General features: G+C 42.2%; 1 protein-coding gene across 6 annotated transcripts in view; it reads right to left on the minus strand.

Annotated features, from left to right (window-relative positions):
- Positions 1 to 1,127: 1,127 nt before the first annotated feature.
- Positions 1,128 to 27,375, minus strand: part of LOC109898675 (matrix-remodeling-associated protein 7-like) — a 32,961-nt gene continuing 6,713 nt past the window's right edge. The window contains exons 2-5 of one of the 6 annotated variants that reach the window (XM_020493744.2): positions 22,140 to 22,401; positions 19,395 to 19,479; positions 17,117 to 17,170; positions 8,923 to 10,357 (exon numbers count right to left, since the gene is read on the minus strand). In XM_020493744.2, coding sequence (XP_020349333.1) covers positions 17,137 to 17,170; positions 19,395 to 19,479; positions 22,140 to 22,401 — 381 coding nt within the window. In that variant the 3' untranslated portion in view covers positions 8,923 to 10,357; positions 17,117 to 17,136. Of the gene's footprint in view, positions 4,395 to 8,922; positions 10,358 to 17,095; positions 17,171 to 19,394; positions 19,480 to 22,139; positions 22,402 to 27,375 lie in introns of those variants that run through there. The other 5 variants (XM_020493742.2, XM_020493743.2, XM_031834648.1 and 2 more) reach the window with 5 other exon arrangements.

Below are 27,375 nucleotides of genomic sequence, written 5' to 3' on the forward strand. Positions count from 1 at the left end.
ATGAAAACTTGAAATCGGCCCTAATTAATCGGCCATTCCGATTAACCGGTAGACCTCTAGTGGAGACAATCACAAAGACAGGTGAAACAGATCAGGGCGTGACAGTCAATGCACCTTCCTCGTGTGGAGTTGGGGGTTTCGTTTTATGGAAATGCCCCAATTCACACCAACTGGCAGTTTAAAGAGGTGTGGCCATAATTATGGAAATTTAGGCTGGTTTTCCTTTCAATGATTCTTTAAAACCTCTACCTTTCTAACTTGCTTAAACTTGATTATATGATAAGAGTACAATTTGAGGAGAGCATAGTGTACATGTACATTACAGGTGCCATTGTAGCTACATGGATTTACATGGCTTTCTCAGTCCAACTGCAAATCTTTTTCCAGCATGACAGAATAGGATTGGGTTTTAATTGGTCTCCAGCTGATTACAGGACCCTTCAACCAGTAGAGCCCATTTTCCCTTCTTGACTAGATAAATAACCAATGGCCAGGGGGAGCACTGAGAGACCAACAGCTGATGTCAAGGTGATTCCTGTCCAGACCACAAGAATGCAGCACAGATCAGAATGGGAACTCTGCTGCATACCAGAATTTATTTCATCCAGAGATGGGAATTAGTGGTGTTCCCATAGAAATGTAATTTGATGAAGCATGCCAGCTATTTTTGAACATTTCCTATTATTAAACAATATTCCATGTATAAATCCAATAATGTACGCTTAAAATTGGAATCCGTAGTGGTGGAACCTCCACGTTCATTTGTGATATTACAACAAAAAATATGTTACTTCAGACAATGAACCATCAGACATCATTGCACATCGCTGCATGTGCAATAGCACAGCAGAGCATGTTCTCTGATGTAGTTGTTAACCTTGATGTGGGAGCTCCTCTGCCGTCTGAAGGTCCAATGCAGTCCTTTCATCTCAATATCAAATCATTTCTGGGTCACAATTAAGTCCATTAACGTGGTTGTTTTCAATTAAAATGGTCAAAAAGGGAAGAAATTGCTTCTTAGCAAAGGGCAATTTCGCAAATAAGATTTTTTTCTGGGACTGTCTAGGAGTGGGGAGAGGAAAACTGAAGATTTGCTGTTATTGGCAGAGAGATTTCGAACTCTTTTTCTTATTGGTCTATTAACTCATTTATTGCATGTTGACGTCACCATGGAAGGCCAAAACTCCATCCCACCAAAACAGGCTGAAATTTCAGGTAGTCTTTTCATACAGCTCTTACACTAAAGGGCATTATCATCATTTTCATAATTTCACAGTATTATTCCAACCTCATAGTGTGGAAATATACACTCACCGGTCAGTTTATTAGGTATACCACTCCATTCACACAATGGATCGCTCCTACAGACAGTGAGTCACGTGGCCATAGCTTGTCATATAAAGCAGGCAGACAAGCATTGAGGCATTAAGTCACTGTTCGATTGAACGATAGAATGGGCAAAGTGAGTGACCTAATCGACTGAGCGTGGTATGCCAGGCGCGCCGGATCCAGTATCTCAGAAATGGCCACCCTACTGGGCTTTTCACGCATGACAGTGTCTAAGGTTTACCAAGAATGGCGCGACAAACAAAAAACATCCAGTCAGTGGCAATGCTGTGGGTGAAAACAGCTCGTTGATGAGAGAGGTTGAAGGAGAATGGCAATAATCGTGCAAGCTAACAAACGGGCCACAAACGGACAAATAACACTGCAGTACAACAATGGTGTGCAGAACTGCATCTCGGAACGCACAACTCGTCGATCCTTGTCAAGAATGTGCTATTGCAGCAGACGACCACAGAGGGCTCCACTCCTAACAGCTAAAAAGAAGAAGTGGCTCCGGTGGGCACATGATCACCAACACTGGACAATTGAGAAGTGGAAAAACATTGCCTGTAACATGGCAGCAAAATCAGTTTACTTGAGTGGCCTGCTCAGTCCCCAGACCTCAACCCAATACAGCATCTTTTGGATGACATGGAACGGGCTGTTTACAGCATGAATTAATCGCCGTTGAATCTGCAGCAACTGTATGATGCTATTGTGTCAGCGTGGACCAACATCCCTATGGAGCGTTTCCCACACCTTGTAGAATGCCCTGAAGAATTCAGGCTGTACTGAAGGCAAAGGGGGGTCCGAACTGGTACTAGATGCGTGTACCTAATAAACTGGCCTGTATATTCTGTATATAAAACACAGAAAAAACACATTTTTGCCTGCACTGGGGCTTTAATAAACAAAACAAAAACAATAATAAATGTGCCTGGGGCTGCCAGTAGCCAGTGGTGTATTTAAGTAAAAAATACTTAAATACTACTTACAACTATTTATATTTTTGCGAAATTGTACTTTTACCTCACTACATTTCTGAAGAAAATAATGGACTTTTTACTCCATACATTTTCCCTGACACCCAAAAGTATTCATTACATTTTGACAAGTAAATGGTCCAATTCACATACGTATCAAGAGAACATCCCTGGTCATCCCTACTGCTTCTGATCTGTAGGACTCACTAAACACAAATGCTTCATTTGTAAATTATGTCTGAGTGCTGGAGTGTGCCTCTGGCTATCCGTCAATAAAAAATGTAATATAAAATGTTGTGTCTGGTTTATACTTTTACTTTTGATACTTGAGTACATTTGAACAATTCCATTTACTTTTGATACTTAAGTATATTTAAAACCAAATACTTTCAGACTTTTACTCAAGTAGTATTTTACTGGGTGACTTTCACTTTTACTTGAGTCATTTTCTATGATGGTATCTTTACTTTTACTCAAATATGACTGTGTACCTTTTCCACCACTGGCAGTGGCGCTGTTTCTCCAAGTGCGGAGCTCGGCTTTAAGAGTAAAAAAAACATGTTTTGAGCAAAATCATTTTTTCATGTTGCCTTCTGATGTCATCGGCCTCCCACCTTGATTGAGGAAAAATAGAGGAGAAATAGAGAACATTTGTGCCATGTCAGAGGACACCTGGACCACCTATCGAGATATGCCTTTTGTTAAGAAAATCAGGTGATAAATGAGCAGAAAATGTTCTGTGGGTATTCCACTAAAACCCCTACTTCTTCTCTGATCCAGACTTGGTGTCCTTAATCTCCTCACCTGTGGTGGTATGTAGAATGATGCCAACACAGCTTACAAATGTTATGGCAAGAGGATGAAGCCAATTTATACTAGGAAGTGATTACTAAACTACTAAAATATCTCCATACAGTATGTACATCCATTAAAAACATTTGATTCAAAATATGGAGTGTTGAGAATATATGAAAAACATATACACTGAGTGTACAAACATTAGGAACACCTAACCAATACGTCCCCCCCCTTCCCTCAGAACATCCTAAATTCGTCAGGGCATGGACTCTACAGGTGTTGAAAACATTCCACAGGGATTCTGACCCATGTTGACTCCAATGCTTCCGACAGGATGTCCTTTGGGTGGTGGACCTTGATACACACAGGAAACTGTTGAGCGTGAAAAACCCACCAACTTTGCAGTTCTTGACACACTCAAACCGGTGCACCTGGTACCTACAACCCATAACCCCTTCAAAGCACTTTGTTTGCCCATTCACCCAATCCAAGTCTCAATTGTCTGCCGGCTTAAAGATCCTTCTTTAACCTGTCTCCTCCCCTTCACCCACACTGACTGAAGTGGATTTAAGTCAAATCAAAATCAATAAGGGATCATAGCTTTCACCTGGATTCACCTGGTTAGTCTATGTCATGTTTTTTTTTGTGTGTATATTTCAATATTACCTATATTAACACTAAAATAGTTCTTTACAACTGAAAATACATACAGTATATGTGACTTACCAACAATATTTCATCAAAAATGTAAGTAATATAAAGAAAGTGTGTTATCGATATACTTAATGTAAATAAGTTACTGCAATTGTTTGTTCATTACATTGTTCATACTCTGAGAACATGTGATTTTTAAAGCCACTGTAACATTGCCATACTTTACGATAACCAATGTTACCATGAACAGTGTAAAGACTTGTGTCTTACATTCAAGTATTGTACAATTTGTTTTGGTCTTATGGGTAATGCCATTTAACCTATCCCGCTACAGTATGTCAGAATATTAAACCTATTGTCTTTGTCTGTTATGGATCATTCTGACCTGACATGATAAGTCAAACATAAATACAGTATTAAACATTGACAGTTGCTCTGCTTGACACCTGCACTTTAAAAAGGGGAACAGGCTATTTAGCCCCATACACAGTTGACAATAACAGAACTGCCCCATTCTGCTACAGGGAGTAGAGTTTGAGCTGCTCCTCCATGTCTCCCTCAGTCACCTCCCCTAGTGCCTCCTGGTTCTGCATCAGCAGGAGAAAGATGGCCGCCAACTGATCGTTTTGCACCCTAGAACAGATACACACCGACATGATGGCATCACTTCCAATGCCTGGGTCTATATGACACACTTACAAACTCACACTCATCAATAAACACAATAGATACACATAACTGAAACTCAGTGTACACAAACAACACGTGACACCCCAAAAAACACACACATGATTGTTATCTATGTGTGTGTGTAAGACATACACATACAGTGGCTTGCGAAAGTATTCACCCCCTTGGCATTTTTCCTATTTTGTTGCCTTACAACCTGGAATTAAAATTGATTATTGGGGTGTTTGGGTTATTTGATTTACACAACATGCTACCACGTTGAGGATGCAAAATATATTTTTATTGTGAAATAAACAAGAAATAAGACCCCAAAAAAACAGAACTTGAGGGTGCATAACTATTCACCCCCCCCCCCCCAAAAAAAGTCAATACTTTGTAGAGACACCTTTTGCAGCAATTACAGCTGCAAGTATCTTGAGGTACAGTGCCTTGCGAAAGTATTCGCCCCCCTTGAACTTTGCGACCTTTTGCCACATTTCAGGCTTCAAACATAAAGATATAAAACTGTATTTTTTTGTGAAGAATCAACAACAAGTGGGACACAATCATGAAGTGGAACGACATTTATTGGATATTTCAAACTTTTTTAACAAATCAAAAACTGAAAAATTGGGTGTGCAAAATTATTCAGCCCCCTTAACTTGTAGCGCCACCTTTTGCTGCGATTACAGCTGTAAGTCGCTTGGGGTATGTCTCTATCAGTTTTGCACATCGAGAGACTGAACATTTTTCCCATTCCTCCTTTCAAAACAGCTCGAGATCAGTGAGGTTGGATGGAGAACATTTGTGAACAGCAGTTTTCAGTTCTTTCCACAGATTCTCGATTGGATTCAGGTCTGGACTTTGACTTGGCCATTCTAACACCTGGATATGTTTATTTTTGAACCATTCCATTGTAGATTTTGCTTTATGTTTTGGATCATTGTCTTGTTGGAAGACAAATCTCCGTCCCAGTCTCAGGTCTTTTGCAGACTCCATCAGGTTTTCTTCCAGAATGGTCCTGTATTTGGCTCCATCCATCTTCCCTGTCCCTGCTGAAGAAAAGCAGGCCCAAACCATGATGCTGCCACCACCATGTTTGACAGTGGGGATGGTGTGTTCAGGGTGATGAGCTGTGTTGCTTTTACGCCAAACATAACGTTTTGCATTGTTGCCAAAAAGTTCAATTTTGGTTTCATCTGACCAGAGCACCTTCTTCCACATGCTCTTAAACGCTAGTAAAACCAAATGCATGCTTTTCAACCGGTCGCTGCCTGCACCCGCATGTCCGACTAGCATCACCACCCTGGATGGTTCCGACCTAGAATATGTGGACGTCTATAAGTACCTAGGTGTCTGGCTAGACTGCAAACTCTCCTTCCAGACTCATATCAAAGATCTCCAATCGAAAATCAAATCAAGAGTCGGCTTTCTATTCCGCAACAAAGCCTCCTTCACTCACGCCGCCAAGCTTACCCTAGTAAAACTGACTATCCTACCGATCCTCGACTTCGGCGATGTCATCTACAAAATGGCTTCCAACACTCTACTCAGCAAACTGGATGCAGTCTATCACAGTGCCATCCGTTTTGTCACTAAAGCACCTTATACCACCCACCACTGCGACTTGTATGCTCTAGTCGGCTGGCCCTCGCTACATATTCGTCGCCAGACCCATTGGCTCCAGGTCATCTACAAGTCCATGCTAGGTAAAGCTCCGCCTTATCTCAGCTCACTGGTCACGATGGCAACACCCATCCGTAGCACGCGCTCCAGCAGGTGTATCTCACTGATCATCCCTAAAGCCAACACCTCATTTGGCCGCCTTTCGTTCCAGTACTCTGCTGCCTGTGACTGGAACGAATTGCAAAAATCGCTGAAGTTGGAGACTTTTATCTCCCTCACCAACTTCAAACATCAGCTATCTGAGCAGCTAACCGATCGCTGCAGCTGTACATAGTCTATTGGTAAATAGCCCACCCTTTTTCACCTACCTCATCCCCATACTGTTTTTATTTATTTACTTTTCTGCTCTTTTGCACACCAATATCTCTACCTGTACATGACCATCTGATCATTCATCACTCCAGTGTTAATCTGCAAAATTGTAATTATTTGCCTACCTCCTCATGCCTTTTGCACACATTGTATATAGACTCCCCCTTTGGTTTCTACTGTGTTATTGACTTGTTAATTGTTTACTCCATGTGTAACTCTTTGTTGTCTGCTCACACTGCTATGCTTTATCTTGGCCAGGTCGCAGTTGCAAATGAGAACTTGTTCTCAACTAGCCTACCTGGTTAAATAAAGGTGAAATTTTTTTTTATTATGTTTGGTGTGTCTCCCAGGTGGCTTGAGGCAAACTTTAAACGACACTTTTTATGGATATCTTTAAGAAATGGCTTTCTTCTTGCCACTCTTCCATAAAGGCCAGATTTGTGCAATATACGACTGATTGTTGTCCTATGGACAGAGTCTCCCACCTCAGCTGTAGATCTCTGCAGTTCATCCAGAGTGATCATGGGCCTCTTGGCTGCATCTCTGATCAGGCTTCTCCTTGTATGAGCTGAAAGTTTAGAGGGACGGCCAGGTCTTGGTAGATTTGCAGTGGTCTGATACTCCTTCCATTTCAATATTATCGCTTGCACAGTGCTCCTTGGGATGTTTAAAGCTTGGGAAATATTTTTGTATCCAAATCCGGCTTTTAACTTCTTCACAACAGTATCTCGGACCTGCCTGGTGTGTTCCTTGTTCTTCATGATGCTCTCTGCGCTTTTAACGGACCTCTGAGACTATCACAGTGCAGGTGCATTTATACGGAGACTTGATTACACACAGGTGGATTGTATTTATCATCATTAGTCATTTAGGTCAACATTGGATCATTCAGAGATCCCCACTGAACTTCTGGAGAGATTTGGTTTGCTGCACTGAAAGTAAAGGGGCTGAATAATTTTGCACGCCCAATTTTTCCGTTTTTGATTTGTTAAAAAAGTTTGAAATATCCAATAAATGTCGTTCCACTTCATGATTGTGTCCCACTTGTTGTTGATTCTTCACAAAAAAATACAGTTTTATTTCTTTATGTTTGAAGCCTGAAATGTGGCAAAAGGTTGCAAAGTTCAAGGGGGCCGAATACTTTCGCAAGGCACTGAATGTCTCTATAAGCTTGGCACATCTAGCCACTGGGATTTCGCTCATTCTTCAAGGCAAAACTACTCCAGCTCCTTCAAATTGGATGGGTTCAGCTGGTGTACAGCAATCTTTAAGTCATACCACAGATTCTCAATTGGATTGAGGTCTGGGCTTTGACTAGGCCATTCCAAGACATTTAAATGTTTCCCCTTTAACCACTCAAGTGTTGCTTTAGCAGTATGCTTAGGGTCATTGTCCTCCTGGAAGGTGAACCTCCATCCCAGTCTCAAATCTCTGGAAGACTGAAACAGGTTTCCCTCACGAATTTCCCTATATTTAGTGCCATCCATCATTCCTTCAATTCTAACCAGTGTCTCAGTCCCTGCCGATGAAAAACATCTCCACAGCATGATGCTGCCACCACCATGCTTCACTGTGGGGATGGTGTTCTCTGGGTGATCCGGTGTTGGGTTTGCGCCAGACATAGCATTTTCCTTCATGTCCAAAAACCTTCTTCCATATGTTTGGGGAGTCTCCCATATGCCTTTTGACGAACACCAAAAGTGTTTGCTTATTTTTTTCTTTAAGCAATGGCTTTTTTTCTGGCCACTCTTCCGTAAAGCCCAGCTCTGTGGAGTGTACGGCTTAAAGTGGTCCTATGGACAGACACTCCAATCTCCGTGCTCCATGGGATGTTCAAAGTTTCTGATATTTTTTATAATCCAACCCTGATCTGTACTTCTCCACAACTTTGTCCCTGACCTGTTTGGAGAGCTCCTTAGTCTTCATGGTGGTGCCCCTTGCTTTGTGGTGTTGCAGACTCTGGGGCCTTTCAGAACAGGTGTATATATACTGAGATCATGTGACAGATCATGTGACACTTAGATTGCACACAGGTGGACTTTATTTAAGTAATTGACTTCTGAAAGTAATTGGTTGCACCAGATCTTATTTATGGGCTTCATAGCAAAGGGGGTGAATATATATGCACACACCACTTTTCAGTTTTTTTTTAATTATTTAAAAATTATTAATAAAAAAAAAATGTATTTTGTGTGTCCAATACATGAAATACAAATACATTTCAATTACAGGTTGTACTGCAACAAAATAGGAAAGACGCCAAGGGGGATGAATACTTTTGCAAGGCACTGTAGGTGTACATAGTTGAACACTGTGTGTCTTCTAATGTTCTAATAAACACAGCTATAAAACATCTCCAGGGGTAGACAGGTGCTTCACAGTTTATTATTGTCATCATTCGCATACTGGACCTTTACAGGCTGCCCAATAAAAACACCTCAAAAGACCTTCTAGAGGGCTTCAATCTCAAGTCCCACTGAAGTTAACATCTACCTGACAAAGGCACGTCAACTAAGGCACGTCTTAAACATACAAAGCCCTACCAGTTACCAGAAATCATATGTCGAGTGGTGCAATGAGAACGGCTATTATTGCGTATGTACATAGAGACATTTGAAGTTATGATATCATCATCAATCCATGTATGACCTTATCTGGCTTACATAGAAAGATGCAATACATGACATACTGATTAGCCTTGTGTTGTATGTAAATGTACTACAAAATGTGCTACAAAGTAGGTGAGCAAAACTCAATGATGAGATGAATTTACTGCTTTTAATTAGATGTGCTGATATGGAAAAATGGGTGAATTACTGGGTGGATTCATGGGTGTAATGATTAAGAGGCTTAAACAAGCATTGGTTTTAGACAAACTGGCTTTTACTAGTCAAGAGTTTACAAAAGCCAAAAAACGTCATGTTTAAACAAAACATTTCAATCTTTCTACAAAAATCACTACGGGTTGTCATACACATATTCCACTTTAGCCATTCTAACTACCGAGCTCCAGTCCCATATGAAAAGAAGCCCATTCATTGTCAGTGTGCATTGGTTACATATAAAGTGACAAAAGCCCCAGTGATCGTCAGAGTCAGAACAGAAGTGAGATATATGGTTTTCTCAGCATTCAGAATGCCATCATTAGGCTATTCGGATGTTATTGATTGGCATTTGTTACATTACTTAAAGTGTCTGGGACTGGCTCACAATGGACAGTGGCCACACAGACAAAGACTTGGGTAGAGGGGGCCTTTGCATGCAAATCACTTGTCTTGGCTTTAAATCACAGTTTCATATTTTAAAACAATGAAAAACAACACAACCCTTCCCTACCCCTTCACCCATAATAGCTATTTAAACACGTCCTTACTGTATTGGTAATTTATTGCAATGGTCTTCCATTTCTTCTAAACCAGTGGTTCCCAACCTTGCTTTTTTCGGGAACTTTTTTTGCACACCCCACACGTCATAAGCATGGATGTATTATCTTCAAACGTTCCTTTGCAACTATCAGAGTCTCAGAATCCAGAATGAATCATTCCTGATCTAATCAAAAGGATAGACGCCACCAATAAGACAGCAGATAGAAAGCGAAGGGGGCGGGGACTAAAGATTCACATAGGCACTTGTGTGTTTGGTGTAATGCAGCATGCTATTCACAGGCAGAGTTGAGCAATAGCCTTTAATTCACATCCTTCAAAAGTAAGAAAGAAGGAAAGAAAAGGGGAGAGGACAAAAAGCAACATATATTTTCCATATCAACAGCAAAGTCGCCGGACAATCAACAGAAGAGATCGCTCTTCTCAGCAGAGGTTTCAAAGGTTCTTCTTCAGTGATCACTTTTCACAAAACAAGTAAAGTAAAGTAAAGAATAGAAAGGTGTGGGTGTAGAGTCATTCCGTTTCTTCATCGCCTACTCAGCTGCACTGGAAAAAAGAGAGTACTAATATGTCAGTACAATGTGGTACAGTTTTATCTATTGACAAATATAGCTATTTCATTGATTTTACTAGCCAGTTATTGTTACTAGCTTAAGAGTCAGAAATGTTAAGTAGTTAAAGTATTGGAATTGGAGTATTGGAATCAAGCTCGTGATTTGGAAAAGAGTGAGATCACTCACCATTGTCAGGGTTGTTATTTCAGCATGCATCAGGGTTTAGTAGGTTTCAAGAAACATAAAGCAGACAGTGCTCTATCCAAAGGTTGATCAAAACGCACCCGGAAATTAGCATACCACCATAGAATACCCACCACCACCACATATCCCCCTCCCCCACCACCTCCAAGTGGTGTACGGTGAAGTTGCCCCTAGATGCTGATTTTGAGTCAGTTTAGCATGTTCCTTACTAATTAGGGTTGTGAGAGGGGAAGCTGATCCTAGATCTGCACCTGGGAGAAACTTCAACCCGGAGCACCACAGAGTATCCAGGCAGGTTAGATTGCAATGTGTGAGATGCATGCCATTTCAAAGGTTAGCATGTCCTAATTAGTGCAATGTAACAAAGAGACCAGATTATCATATGCTTTCTAATAGCTGCAGCAGGCATGTGAATGTGACAGCTGAACAATGAACTATTGAAACAAGCATTCCTCCCCTAGCAGCCTGGTCTCAGACTAGACGTATCATAATAAATGTACATCTGGGACACTCCACTTGGTATGATATGTTACGTTTCGTACGGCCTTTGCAGACTGTACAATTTTGGCCGTTTTATGCCATGACTTTGCCGTCCCAGACAAAAGTTCCACATTGTGGACAAATTCTTAGGTCATAAACGATTGTCGGAAGTCTTGGCTCGTTCAGTGTGACAGGGTTTAGGCCTGCCGATTAAGTGCCGATTAAGTACCGCTACATGCAATCGTAGGCTCCGAATAAGTTCTAGCGGTGTCCACATATTTTGTCCTTTATCGCGTAGTGTGGCTGGTGTTATGAGATGATCCCGTTAACTGACCAATAAGAAGACGGCCTCCATTGAGTACACACACAACAATAAAATGATTGTGAATAGTCAGATTAATTTAATTGTTTGAATTAAATGTTTAGCCTTCAGATGTGTCATATAAACAAGATTATTTACAGGGAAATCGTTCTTCTTGCACAGCACGTGCAAGAAGAACGATTTCCCTGTAAATAATCTTGTTTATATGACACATCTGAAATTAGGCTACCTGGTGAGATTTCAATAAATGCACAAAATCGGCAATCAAATTGAACGTTAGGACATATAAAGTTTGTATGTGAAAACCATTTCTAAGATGCATACTTGAATTTATTCAGAACTCACTTCACTCACGCATAAGCATTGAGTGAGGCTTGCGCTGCTGGTACTGGCACATGCTCAGATCAAATACACCGCTGCAGGCAAATTGCAGAATGTGACGACAGAACTGAAGCAAATCATACAATCTGGCCAGGTTGATATCAAGATTTTAATTTGGTAACGTCGCACAGTGTAACGTGATAATCGTTAAAGACTGAATCTGACAGACAGTCTGGAAATGCTGTAGCCATTTCCTGCAGTCAAATGAAAAGTGGCCTCATGGGTGGAATGTTAGTAATATTTTTCATAATTTCATAATGAATAACCTGAAAATCTGGTGTTTCTTTGTCAAATGGTTTTGATATATTTCAGTCTTCTGTGATGTATTTAAAGCGCAATATTGGGATGCAAACTCAAAACTTTATACATTTCAACTCTATATCTGACATGGTACAGGTGTCTTCTTTTTAAAGCCCATAACAATGTGTGTGAGGTGTATATTTTGGGGCGGCAGGTAGCCTAGTGGTTAGAGTGTTGTGCCAGTAACTGATCAAATCCCAGAGCTGACAAGGTAAAAATGTGTTGTTCTGCCCCTGAACAAGGCCGTTAACCCACTGTTCCCCAGTAGGCCATCATTGTAAATAAGAATTTGTTCTTAAACTGACTTGCCTTGTTAAATAAAGGTTAAAAAATATAAAAAAATAAACGTTGGTGTCAAAGAAGTTTTGTTTAAGACTACCAATAAACATTCTGTGTGACCCTGATTTAGCCCACTGCAGTAAAAGGTTAGTTAAGGCAAAAACGAAAGTAGGGTTGTTGGCTGGGGTAGATGGGTGGGAGTATAACGCGAATGTCTAGCCACCCAAAGGTTGCGTTTTCAAATCTCAGCAACAACTCTTGCATTTTAGCTAATTAGCAACTTTGCAACTATTTACTACTTTGCAACTACTTAGCATGTTAGCTAACCCTTCTCCTAACCCTAACCTTAACCATTTAACCTAATTCCTAAACCTAACCCTAACCTTTAGTCTAGCTAACGTTAGCCACAACAAATTGCAATTTGTAACATACCATAAGCTTAGCAATGTCGTAACATAACATATTAATAAAAATTCGTAACATATCATACAAAATGGATTGTGGACATTTACAAATTAAATACGGGACACTATCATACTAATTACAGTGTCCCGGATTTCCATTTACTATGTTACGTCTACCCTGTTGGGGATGTATCAGAATAGTTGGGTAACAGATAAGATGTTTTATTTTCATTATATGCTTGTGAGTTACTTCTCATTTAGAATGTATCTTGTTGTACTATAGTGGTGGCCATTTGCAGTTATCCTTTATCTGTCCTGGATTCAGTTACTTGGGCCGCAGAGAGGGGAGAGGTCAAGCTTGTCTTCATATGTAAACATATCTTTTAAACCATGTGAAGGGATGATTGAGGGGGAATCAATTATCTCTTGGCTCCACAAGGTCTGTGTGCCAGTCACTGTGTCTCTGTGATCTTGTCCAGGAGGGGTGTATTTGATATATTCCTGTTGAAGAGGTTTTGTTTTATGGTCCTGAGTGGTACCAAGAGCGAGATAAGAACATAGTTTAGGAGACAAAGCTGAACGATAATGTATAGCCAATGTGTGTCTTTGCTATAAACTGGTAGTGGTGTGGGGGCTATGCTTTGGCAAAGTGGGTGGGGTTATATCCTTCCTGTTTGGCCCTGTCCGGGGGTGTCCTCGGATGGGGCCACAGTGTCTCCTGACCCCTCCTGTCTCAGCCTCCAGTATTTATGCTGCAGTAGTTTATGTGTCGGGGGCGAGGGTCAGTTTGTTATATCTGGAGTACTTCTCCTGTCCTATTCTCCTATTCGGTGTCCTGTGTGAATTTAAGTGTGCTCTCTCTAATTCTCTCTTTCTCTCTTTCTTTCTCTCTCTCGGAGGACCTGAGCCCTAGGACCATGCCTCAGGACTACCTGACATGATGACTCCTTGCTGTCCCCAGTCCACCTGGCCGTGCTGCTGCTCCAGTTTCAACTGTTCTGCCTTATTATTATTGGACCATGCTGGTCATTTATGAACATTTGAACATCTTGGCCATGTTCTGTTATAATCTCCACCCGGCACAGCCAGAAGAGGACTGGCCACCCCACATAGCCTGGTTCCTCTCTAGGTTTCTTCCTAGGATTTGGCCTTTCTAGGGAGTTTTTCCTAGCCACCGTGCTTCTACACCTGCATTGCTTGCTGTTTGGGGTTTTAGGCTGGGTTTCTGTACAGCACTTTGAGATATCAGCTGATGTACGAAGGTTCTATATAAACAAATTTGATTTGATTTGATATAAAGGATCTCAGTTGCAATGTGTAAGGACTCTCAGAGAATTATTTTATAGACACTGAATTAATCTGAGAGTCACAGGGTTGTGATGGAGCTCATATAATTAAAGATGGACTTTATGATAACTCTGACTTGTGTGTGGTTTGCTCTCATGATTTGGTAAATACAGGAACTGTCCACTACAATCCCTGAGTCTATGTTGCCTCTAGATGTAACAATGTTGTAATTGGAGATAGGACAGGCATACAGTAATACACATTCTAGATAGACCTACAGACACTGGTGGGCTGAACATAAACAGTTTATGAGCAAAACATTTGTTGGGAAGATACCTATATTCCAGTGAGTCAGCCTTATTGCAATAATAATGTTGATCTTTATTTGTCAAGTAGAGACAATAAACGTGGCTTGCAAATAGTGGCCTGACTTGCCTTTTCAGGCTACACTGATCAAATGCTGTCACCATCTGGCTATTAGCTAGCTGGCAGTGCATTAGGTATACACTATTCAATCTTGAATAACTGTCTGACACTCTGACTTGGCAACATATCATGGTAAAATAAGTCCCGGCCCTGTTCCTCAAACCTTTTCTCAACAGCGTGGAATAAAAATGCAATTATAGTGAAAGCATTTCAGCTCACACAGACACAGTTAAAAAAAAAGAAATCGCCAATTTAAGTGTCTCACTACCTCGATATCGCCTGCAGAGGGCCCAATGGTATAGCAGCAAAGGTCTAAGGTTCAGGGCTCAGCTATAATTCAACTTCAAAACTGCTCTCTGCAAGGCCCCCTGAGTGTGTACAAGCGCAGCTGTTGGCACAAGATTAGTTCTAATTTTGCAGGTGGCTCCTAAAATCAGAGTGGTCCTGATAAAAGTCCCACCCAACCACCAAATTATGAAACTCTTTAATACTATCATGGCAGCCATTTTGGGTGTGCAGTAAGTGAGTAACTGATTCTCTCTCAGGCATGTGTTTAGCAGGTGCCACGCACCACCAACCAATCCCAAATGGATTCCCCTCTAGCACCAGCATTAAGAGGTAAAGAATGTGCCTTTGTCAATGATTCAACACAGATGTCACCTCAATAGAAGGTGTGTGGGGGGGGGGGGGGGGGCACTGATGATAACCCACATTGGTGTCCCAGTGCAGTATTTCCCATGATCGCAGGGCCCTTTGTTTTCGAAGGCCGTGAGACAGCAGCATATGAGAACTATTAACTGTATCCTTATAGAACCTGAAGCTCCAGGATATTAGACTGGGGGGGACGTAGATGGTGGGATGGGGGAGGGAAGTGATGTACGGTGCATTCGGAAAGTATTCAGACCCCTTAACATTTTTCACATTTTGTTACGTTACGGCCTTATTCTAAAATGTATTAAATTGTAAATGAGGTATTTCTGTTTTTATCTTTTATAAATTAGCTAAAATGTCTAAAAACCTGTTTTCGATTTGTCATTATGGGGTACTGTGTGTAGACTGATGAGGAAAATAAATGATTTAATCCATTTTAGAATGGCTGTAACGTAACAAAATGTGGAAAAGGGGAAGTGGTCTGAATACTTTCCGAATGCCCTGTAGTTCTGGTGGTCGTTGGCGGGGATCAAACAGAAAGTGTCAAATAGAAAGGATAAAGCAAGCTCTGCCAGAATGTGCCCTATCAGACCCAGATGTGTGCTCTACCACATCAGTGGAAGCCTATCAGCGGCAAAAAGGTCCCTTCAAAAACAAACAAAAACAATAGCCTACAGCTCAATCGCCTGGTGGCAAGGTACACTGTTGGTGATGTCATACTAGTGTAATCAGTAAATGGGTGAATGCATCGATACACACTGCTTTCACCAGAGTCATATATACAGTGCCTTCGGAAAGTATTGAGACCCCTTGACTTTTTCCAAATTTTATTACGTTACAGCTTTATTCTAAAATGTATTAAATTGTTTTTTTCCCCCCTCATCAATCTACACACAATACCCCATAACGACAAAGCAAAAACTGTTTTTTTTTGTATAAAAAACACAAAACTGAAATATGACATTTACATAAGTATTCAGACCCTTTACTCAGTACTTTGTTGAAGCACCTTTGGCAGCGATTACAGCATAGAGTGTTCTTGGGTATGACGCTACAAGCTTGGCACACCAGTATTTGGAGAGTTTCTCCCATTCTTCTCTGCAGATCTTCTCAAGCTCTGTCAGGTTAGATGGGCAGCATCGCTACACAGCTATTTTCAGGTCTCTCCAGAGATGTTCGATCATGTTCAAGTCCGGGCTCTGACTGGGCCACTCAAGGACATTCAGAGATTTGTCCCTAAGCTACTCCTTCGTTGTCTTGGCTGTGTGCTTAGGGTCGTTGTCCTGTTGGAAGGTGAACCGTCGCCCCAGTCGGAGGTCCTGAGCGCTCTGGAGCAGATTTTCATCAAGGATTTCTACCCTTTCCCAGATCTGTGTCTTGACACAATCCTGTCTCGGAGCTCTACAGACAATTCCTTCGACCTCATGGCTTAGTTTTTGCTCTGACATGCGCTGTCAACTGTGGGACCTTATATAGACAGGTGTGTGCCTTTGCAAATCATGTCCAATCAATTGGATTTACCAGAGGTGGACTCCCATCAAGTTGTAGAAACATCTCAAGGATGATCAATGGAAACAGGATGCACCTGAGCTCATTTTCGAGTCTCATAGCAAAGGGTCTGAATACTTATGTAAATAAGGTATTGCTGTTTGTTTTTTTATATATTGGCAACAAAATAAAAAAAACTGTTTTCGCTTTGTCATTATGGGGTATTGTGTGTAGATTGTATTTTAATTTATTTTATCCATTTTAGAATAAGGCTGTAATGTAATAAAATGTGGAAAAAGTCAAGGGGTCTGAATACTTTCCAAAGGCACTGTACATATGTACTGTATATGGCTCTGCCCTTCACCAGTGATGGAGTGCCAGTCACACAGTGTGTCACACCCTGGGTAGTGGGTGAGGGGAGCAAGGAGAGGGAGGTGAGGTGGTATTTTTGAGACTTGGGAGAGGATAAGAGGCTCTGGGGGGGGGTTAAAGTTTAATGATACCTTACCCATAATCCTTCCTAACTCACAGTGTGCTTGTCGATGTTGCTTATAGAGAGGTAAAGTCAGGTGTGAGCTCTATCCTGAAAAGATAAAGGCAGGGTGAAAGCTGTTATGTACATCAGCACAGAACTCTACACAATTCCACAGCTTGGAAACAGACAACTTAACCACAGCTTCGTCCCCAACTTTGGCACTTATGGCAATGCAAATAGGTTTCACATGCTTACATCTTTTCCACATAAAACTTAGTGCCAAAAGGAAAGCATTGCACTGAGCTTTATGAAATCAAGTTTAGGCCAAAGTTGTGGTTGAGTTTAATTCAGTCCCAAAGGTTGGTGTGGTGAGCAAGTACATGCTGTGCTCTTGTGTATAAACACATAAGTGAACAGCAGAGGGTACAAGGCACAGAGATTTAGTAACATATAGCTGGGTTTGGGGCTGGAATGGAACTATAGTTAATCGTATAAAGATGTATTAATATATCGTTGGTCATTTAAAACCATGAGTCACTGCTCAGGCTTCAAACAAGAGTGGAAGCATACTCCCCAAAAAAGACAAAGAAAAACATTCCTGAAACTCAGGGCCCACATGCCTTTCCTCCCTTCCTTCTTCTTCTTCCGCAGCTCACAACTCCATGGGAACATAACAAACCAACAGAGCCAAGCTTGGCAGATATTTTAAGACCTTGATTAAATTCCTGTGTTAGAAGGCACAAGCCACCAATCACATGGCGCTTAAAACATACACTCCCCTCGCTATAGAAACTGGGGAGCCCCCCCCCAAAAAAAAAAACGGTAAGTGGTGCTATTAATCCATGTTACTGCCTTGTTGTCACACCCCTAAACAGAGTCCACATCCGCCCCCTGCACGCTCGCTCACTAAGTCATTCCAACCCCCAGCTAGCATTGGGCCCCAGGCTCACTGCACTGCTCCTCTAACAGAGAACAGGACTGGCTAAACCAAAAGATAGGAGGCATCTTGAGGTGTTACATCACTTAACGCCTCCCTCCCTCTGCTTATGCAAGTTCAAGCCCTAGGATGTGAGAGAGAGAGAAAGAGAGAGAGAGGCTGTTCGCTCCCTATGCCAGCCTCCTACCACAAGCTCACCACAGTCTGTAGGATGATGTTTAGCATTACAAACTAACAGTAACCTCTAGGCTTCAAAACAAGCAGACTTTGTTGTTGTTTTTGTCTCCTTCCTTAAGTGACCCTCAATTTTCTTCAGTGAAGTTTACTAATCTTATTTTACAATCTGGTGACCTATAAAGATACAGAACATCCCACTGCACACACTGGTTGAATCAACGTTGTTTCCACGTCATTTCAATTAAATTATGTTGAATCAATGTGAAATAGATGAATTGACGTCTGTGTGTCACGTCCTGACCTTAGTTCCTTTGTTATATCTCTATTTTAGTTTGGTCAGGGCATGAGTTGGGGTGGGCATTCTATGTTTTTGTTCTATGAGTTATAGTTCTATGTGTTTGGCCTGGTATGGTTCCCAATCCGAGGCAGCTGTCAATTGTTGTCTCTGATTGAGAACCATACTTAGGCAGCCTGTTTTCCCACTATGGTTTGTGGGTAGTTGTTTTCTGTGTCTATGTTTTCACCATGCAGAACTGTTTCGATTTTCATTGTTTCACGTTTGTTATTTTGTGTTCAGTTGTAATAAATTTAACATGGACACGTACCACACTGCATATTGGTCTGATCCTTCCTATTCCTGTTCCTCAGATGAAGAAGATCGTTACACTGTGGCCATTGGGATGTCTCAAGTCTACATTTCTTTTGAGGGAGTTAGTAGCTACAGGTACAAAGTCTGGAAAGTTCCTCACTGCTTTGGTGGGTTATTGGTTTAACTGTCCACCCTGTGACCAACCCCCTCCGATCTGCAGGGTAAATGGGGCGGCTGCGTAGCCTAGTGGTTAGAGCGTTGGACTAGTAACCGGAAGGTTGCGAGTTCAAACCCCCGAGCTGACAAGGTATACAAATCTGTCGTTCTGCCACTGAACAGGCAGTTAACCCACTGTTCCCAGGCCGTCATTGAAAATAAGAATGTGTTCTTAACTGACTTGCCTGGTTAAATAAATGTAAAAAAAATATATACTTTTTTTTTATTTTTATGTTGTCATAGATGTTGTCATAGCACCTAAATGCCAGGTCAACACACAAGGACAGGATAGGGGAGGGAGGAAGAGCGAGAAGGTGGTTGCATTGGCGTGCAGTAGGAGGATAGGTTAAACTAGAGTCATGCTACAGTGCCAGGAGAAGGGGGGCAGTAGGGAGAGAGAGGGGGGCACTCACCTCTGCTCCTCCTCCATCTCCTCCTTGGTCATCATCTTCTCTAACTTGCTAATCTTCATTCCTGGGGTAAAGTGCACCTCCTCAGCTGATGCCACATCAGAGAAAACATGAGGGACCATGGTCAACACACACTTACACATCATTCATACATACAGTACACACATGTGCATGTTCACACGAACACACACATGCACACACACAGATAAACGTTTGACGGATTTCTAAGTCCTCTGGGACCTCTGTGGCTGTTAGTTACAGTCCTGTTGCTACAGTATATCAGGATTACAGGAAGGACACACAGTAGTAGAGTACAGTCAAAACAGAGCCAAGAGTGACCGTGTGGCTGTAATTAAATTCAGAGTCAGGTGGCTGATTCACTTTTATGTGTGCCAACGTCACTGATTCAATTCACAGTACACAGAGTGACATTACAATCCTGTGCTATCAGTGGAACCAGACCCCAACAGTCCCGTGTATTAGTGAGCCAGTTTGTCTCTCATTTAGAGGAATACACTTTACTGATACAGACAGAGGTACAAACCAGGCCATATCCCATAGACAGGTCTGATAGTGAAAGAGACACTGATCAGTTTTTCCCAGGAGTCCATTCTACCGAGAAGATACAAGCTCAATAATTAGATGTAATGTGGTGTTTCATGTAACACCTGAAAGGGTACATAGAGATCTTAAACATGATCATAGGATGACGAGAGTTAAGACCTTACATATTTGTAGCTCCATGGAACTGCATTACGGTGAACTAGTGTTCATTTTCTGTCCTTAGGTAACTGTCAACTTCATGACGCAATAAATACACTGAGTATACAAAACATTATTAAGAAGGTCTGCTCTTTCCATGACATAGACTGACCAGGTGAATCCAAATGGGATCCCTTACTGACGTCACTTCTTAAATCCACTTCAACCAGTGTGGGTGAAGGGGAGGAGACAGGTTAAAGAAGGATTTTTAAGCCGAGACAATTGAGACATAGATTGTGTATGTGTGTCATTCAGAGGTCGAATGGGCAAGGCAAAATATGTAAGTGCCTTTGAACTGGGTATGGTAGTAGTTGCCAAGCGCACCGGTTTGTCAAGAATTGCAACACTGCTGGGTTTTCACACTCAACAGTTTCCTGTGTGTATCAAGAATGGTCCACCACCCAAAGGACATCCAGCTCTATTTTTGTCTCATCAGATCTTCTCCCATTACTCCTCTGGATCATCTAGATGGTCATTGGAAAACTTCAGATGGGCCTGGACATGCGCTGGCTTGAGCAGGGGGACATTGCGTGCGCTGCAGGATTTTAATCCATGACGGCGTAGGGTGTTACTAATGGTTTTCTTTGAGACTGTGGTCCCAGCTCTCTTCAGGTCATTGACCAGGTCCTGCCGTGTAGTTCTGGGCTGATCCCTCACCTTCCTCATGATCATTGATGCCCCACGAGGTGAGATCTTGTTTGGAGCCCCAGACCGAGGGTGACCGACCGTCATCTTGAACTTCTTCCATTTTCTAATAATTGCGCCAACAGTTGTTGCCTTCTAACCAAGCTGCTTGCCTATTGTCCTGTAGCCCATCCCAGCCTTGTGCAGGTCTACAATTTTATCCCTGATGTCCTTACACAGCTCTCTGGTCTTGGCCATTGTGGGGAGGTTGTAGTCTGTTTGATTGAGTGTGTGGACAGGTGACTTTTATACAGGTAACGAATTCAAACAGGTGCAGTTAATACAGGTAATGAGTGGAGAACAGGAGAGAAAAACTAACAGGTGTGTGAGAGCCGAAATTTGTACTGGTTGGTAGGTGATCAAATACTTATGTCATGCAATAAAATGCAAATTAATTACTTAAAAATCATACAATGTGATTTTCTGGATTTTTTAAAAGATTCTGTCTCTCACAGTTGAAGTGTACCTATGATAAAAATGACAGACCTCTACATGCTTTGTATATTAAATTCTTTATTGTTGGACTTACAAAACTGTAAAAACAACAGCAAATCAGTTCCAAGTTATTTTAATTTTCAGAATCTGTGCCAAAGTATTGCCACACATAATAGAGAGATATGCAGTTATGTGATCGTATACTATGTTATTATGTTTTAGTCAAATATAATACAGTATTTGTTTGGGCTTTTTGCAGTCAATTTGCAGTCTACAAATAATTTGTAACAAAAGGAGGCGTCCAACCGAAACCTAGTCAGATATATACGTGACAGTATAAAAGACCATGTAGGCACAAAGCTCTTGTGTTTGTGTGGCTCTGTGTGGTTGTATTGTACAGTATTCCAGGGAGGCCTGACCTCTCACCTGGAAACACTTACTGTAATCTGGCACAATGAGACCTGCCTCAATGGAGACCTGGGGCCTCGAGGGATCAGAAAAGACCTGACTGAACGACAAAATGGTGGCTGGTTTGAATGCACGACTCAGTTCCAGTGAAAGGAGGGCAAGTTTCAAGACTGTAAGGGGATGTGGTCAGTGGAGGATATACCCCCACGGTGTATATACAAGCCAGTGTATCTGCTAGCCACCCCAGATCCAGTTTAAATGAGGATTTGCTGGGTATGCAGTGATGTGCATCCAGTTAATCCTGGCTAATGCATTAGGGCCCTTTGAGGTTGGTTTTATGCAGTTAGTCATTGCTAAAGTCAATCCATTCAGGGAGTCAAACTTGATCTGCTTTCGGACGACTGACTGTACCCACAGCTGACAATTAGCTGACACCAAAAACCAATTAAAACATACTACCGTTGCTCTCAAGGTCCTCTGGCTCTGGCATGAAGATGGGCTCAGGGGTGGGTTCCCTCGCTGGCTTGGGGTTGGGTTCCCTTGCTGGCTCAGGGGTGGGCTCTCTGACGGGGACCTCCTTCACCACAGATACAGGTTCAAGTTCGGCGATGAGCTCAAGGATGGGCTCCTCAACAACGACTGGGATGGGCTCTGGCTCAGGGATGGGCTCAGGCACGGGTTCTGGCTCAACCACGGGCTCTGGCATGGGCTCTGGCACAGCCTGCAAGGACAAAGTGTATAACAGATATAATCAACTGTACACCTGAAATGCTGTTTAAAACAATGGAATTGTGATTAATATTGAGCAAAAAATCTGACCACGAACATGACTTTGTTTTCCAATGGCCTTCAATGGTCAGTGTAGCGGCTAAGGGAATTGTGTTGTATTCCCAACCTAGCAGTCCTAGGTTCTAAATATAGCAGAGCTTTAGGCTAAACTTGTTTCTATAGTACCTGAGACAATTACATTAGTGGAACCAACTGCTCACGGTAATAACAATAAGAACTGATGAGTGTTGTTCGTCATGCATAGCCTCCTTGGGAATATAAGACAGAGATGACTGAGCCCAGTGATTGTATATGAGAACTCATCAGCTCAATCAGTACTGACTTTGGGAAACTGCCAAGAATAGAACCACTGAACAGAACTCATGCAAAAATACAGAGTGAGTGTCTATCAAATTGTCACTAAAGACAGCAATAGGACACCCCCATAGTATCCAAATTGCCCCAGTCTATAAGGAGTAGGTCTATGGTGGGGAAATATAGCCATATACTTAAACAGTATCGCATCCCACATTCTATAAAAAGTAGAAAAGGCTTTTTTTCTGCTCTTAAATTGGTGCTGGAGGGACATAACCCAGAATATCATTCTTCGCATGCTGAAACGTAAACCCTGCATATTTTGTGCAAACCTCGACAAATTGCTGACTCAACTGCTGAGCCCTGTGGATGTGATAACCTCTTGACCCATTGTAATGGTTCTTCTATGAGTGGCAGCTGTCATTTGCAGCTCTCTCTCAGGTTCTTGTTTAGTGGCTTTGTCCTCTCTGTATGCCGCCTGCCAATGACACAGGCACAAATAAACCCCCCTTAAATCCATCTCCACCCCTCCCTCTCCAGAACTTTCCCTAGCCCTGACAGAACTGGATTCGCAGGAACTCACACACATACACATGCACACACGCACACAACTCACCACAAATATATTTTAATGCAATGGTGTCTGATACATGGGAGAACTAATCTCACAGTGAGGACACAGAGAGACAGAGAGGTCACATATGGGGACACAGTGGGCTCAGGGCTTGACGCGCTGCCAGAGGCCTCCTGTCATCTCTGATCAGAGTAACAATGGCTAAAGCCTAGAACTAAGAGTATAAGTAGGGTGCTCATTTACAGTAAAGTCCAGCTCTAAAGTAGTTTTAAATTCTCCAAATGTAGAAGACCAAAGTGACAAAGTGAAGGAAAGAGGCTGAAGGCGATTTAATCAAAATATTAAATGTTTTGTTGACATTTCTGCCTGTGGCTGTTAATATTTGTGTCTATATAAATTGGCCACATGACTTTAATGTATATATTAAATTTAGCAGCGGAAGCTCAGGACCACCTGTGTCACAACCCTCCCCCTCCTCTTGGAGCAGACTTTATGACGATGGACATGTCGACTAACCCACCACAGTAACAAATGGTAGTAGATAGAGCAGGCCAGGGGCATGGATTCTACCAGGCCCAACTGTGTCTCATGGCTGCTCAGGGGTTAGGCTCTCTTTAGACTACTCACACCCAACCAATGGAATGGAATCCATTTAGCAGGCCTACCCACCAACAGCCTCTTCCCCTTTGCCACTGAATTCCTCAGCTATTAAACACCAAAATACTCCATGCATAGGACCCAACTCACACATTCACAAAAGCTCTTATTCAGGGTCATAAAAGGGCTGAATGTAGGTCTATAGAATCCCTTTAGATCAATGGTATTCAAACCTTTTCAGGACCATTTTTGCCAGAATTTCTTGCGACCCCACCCTACCCCAAATCTAATGAGACAATCTTAAAATCGTTAAATGTAGATTTTATATCAACAAATAAACTTCCATTCATTGCATTTTGATCTCTTATCAAAATGAAGATAAACCAATAAATACATTTCCTAAAAAAAAACCCATTGAGGTTCCCCTGACCTTGAATACCACTGCTTTAGAATGAGATGATGCATTGCTCACATTTTGTAAGTCTAAGATTCAAAATTCAAAATGCACTCGCACATCTGAGCAATCTAATTTGCAGGTGCATGGCAACAATTGAACAAGATGAAGGAAAAAGGAAACCGCACACTGCTCTTGGTAGTATCGCTGATATTTAATAAGCTTACGTATCGGCCTCAAGGCCTTCGTCAGAGCTTTTTTTGTAAGTCTAAGATTCAACATCATCACCAATACTCCCTTTTTACATATCCTAATTTGGCCAGTGAGCTCTCTCTAGTAGAAGTGTATGAGGTCATTATTCCATTCTGCATCGGTCATCATCTCTCAGGCTCCTCAAGTAACTTTCATTTTTCTAACGGTGTCTGTACCACCCAGACACCAAACGTAGGCCAAGAGCTTTAGGATGGCTTGTAGAGGATTTAGGGCCCTGTTAACAACTGCCTGTCCAATTAACCCCTCACTCAGCTCATACAGTGACATTGACCTCTGACCTCATTCTGTAAATGTGGCATTCACTGACATGGACTCAGCCATTTTGGGTCAGTACACTCTTAGAAAAAGGGTTCCAAAAGGGTTCTTCGGCTGTCCCCATAGGAGAACCCTTTTTGGTTCCAGGTAGAACCTTTTTTTCTTCGCATTTATGGGCCATGACCTCACAGTATGAGCACATCAAATCAAATTGTATTTGTCACATGCTTCGCAAACAACAGTGAAATGCTTACTTAGAAATAGTGGCACAAGGAATAAATAGTGACAAGGAATAAATACACAGTTGATAACAATAATGAGTAACAATAACATGGCTATATACAGGGAGCACCAGTACCAAGTCCATGTGCAGAGGTATGAGGTAATAACATGGCTATATACAGGGAGTACCAGTACCAAGTCCATGTGCAGAGGTATGAGGTAATAACATGGCTATATACAGGGAGTACCAGTATCAAGTCCATGTGCAGAGGTATGAGGTAATAACATGGCTATATACAGGGAGTACCAGTATCAAGTCCATGTGCAGAGGTATGAGGTAATAACATGGCTATATACAGGGAGCACCAGTACCAAGTCCATGTGCAGAGGTATGAGGTAATAACATGGCTATATACAGGGAGCACCAGTACCAAGTCCATGTGCAGAGGTATGAGGTAATAACATGGCTATATACAGGGAGTACCAGTACCGAGTCCATGTGCAGAGGTATGAGGTAATAACATGGCTATATACAGGGAGTACCAGTACCGAGTCCATGTGCAGTGGTATGAGGTAATTGAGGCAGCTATGTTCATATAGATAGAGGTAAAGTGACTAGGCAACAGAGTAGATAGACAGTAGCAGCAGTGTATTTGGTAAGTGTGAAAGTGTGTGTATGGGTGTGTGAGTGTGGCGTCAGTATGCATGTGTGCACGTGTTATGTTTGGGTGGGCGTATGTAGTGTGTATGTGTGTGTGGGGTGTCAGTGTAAGTATGTGTGTGTGGGTAGAGTCCAGTGTGTGCATAGAGCCAGTGCATTTGATTAGCAATTCAGCAGTCTTGTTTAGCAGTCTTATGGCTTATGGCTTATGGCTTATGGTATAAGCTCTTCAGGGTCCTCTTTCTTCCAGACTTGGTGAACTGGTACCGCTTGCTGTGTGGTAGCAGACAGAACAGTCTATGGCTTGGATGACTAGAGTCTTTGACAATTTTATGGGCCTTTCTCTGACACCACCTGATATAGAGGTCCTGGATGGCGGGGAGCTTGGCCCCAGTGATGTACTGGGCCATACTCACCACCTTGCAGTTATCGTACCATGCGGTGATGCAGCCAGTCAAGATGCTCTCAATGGTGCAGCTGTAGAACTTTTTGAGGATCTGAGGGTCCATGACAAATCTTTTGAGTACTCTGAGTACTCGTTCTGGTATTCCGTCTGGCCCATCGGCCTTGTAAATGTTATCCTGTTTAATGGTCTTACATCGTCTACGGAGAGCTCATGCTCTCATGCATGGTTCAGTGTTGCTTTCCCCGAAGCGAGAATAGAGAATAGAAGGCATTTAAGCTTGTCTGGTAGGCTTGCGTTGCTGGGCAGCTCACAGCTGGGTTTCCCTTTGTAATCCGTAATAGTGGGCAAGCTCTGCCAAATACATTGAGCGTCAGAGTCGGCGTAGTAGTATTCGATCTTAGTCCTGTATTGATGCTTTGCCTGTTTGATGGCTCATCGGAGGTCGTAGCGGGATTTCCTATGTGTACAAATGAGTGTTCCGCTCCTTGAAAGCGGCAGCTCTACCCTTAGCTCAGCGGCAGCTCTACCCTTAGCGGATGTTGCCTGTAATCCATGGCTTCTGGTTGGGGTATGTACATACGGTCAATGTGGGGACGAAGTCGTTGATGCAGTTATTATGAAGCCAACTCCTCAATGCCATCAGATGAATCCTGGAATATATTCCAGTATGTGCTAGCAAAACAGTCCTGTAGCTTAGCATCCTCTTCATCAGACCACCTTCGTATTGAGCGCGTCACTAGTACTTGCTATTTTAGTTTTTGTTTCAAAGCAGGAAGCAGGAGGATAGAGTCAGGATCTGATTTGCCAAAGGGAGGGTGAGGGAGGGCCTTGTATGTGTTTCTGATCAAGAGTTTTGCCGCCTCTAGTTGCACAGGTGACATGCAATTATTTATTTTTTTCCCTACATTAAATCACCGGCCACGAGAAAGGCCGACCTCTGGGTGTGCATTTTCTTGTTTGTTTATGGCCCTATACAGCTCATTGAGTGTGGTCTTACTGCCAGCATCGGTTTGTGGTGGTAAATAGACCGCTGCATAGCTGTGTACACCTGATATCTGCAACATAGACAGTGGTCCGTGCATAGAAGGAGGCAGAAGAGAATGATACCTCTCTGCAAGTGGATACTGAATAATGTGGCTACCTTTATAGCAACAATAAACAGAAGGGTGATAAACTGCATTGGTCTCACTGGAGAACCTCTTAAGAGCTGTCGGGGTAGGGCCCTTGGCC

This window comes from Oncorhynchus kisutch, linkage group LG10 (genome assembly GCF_002021735.2).
Source record: "Oncorhynchus kisutch isolate 150728-3 linkage group LG10, Okis_V2, whole genome shotgun sequence".
Classification (NCBI taxonomy): Eukaryota; Metazoa; Chordata; class Actinopteri; order Salmoniformes; family Salmonidae; genus Oncorhynchus; species Oncorhynchus kisutch.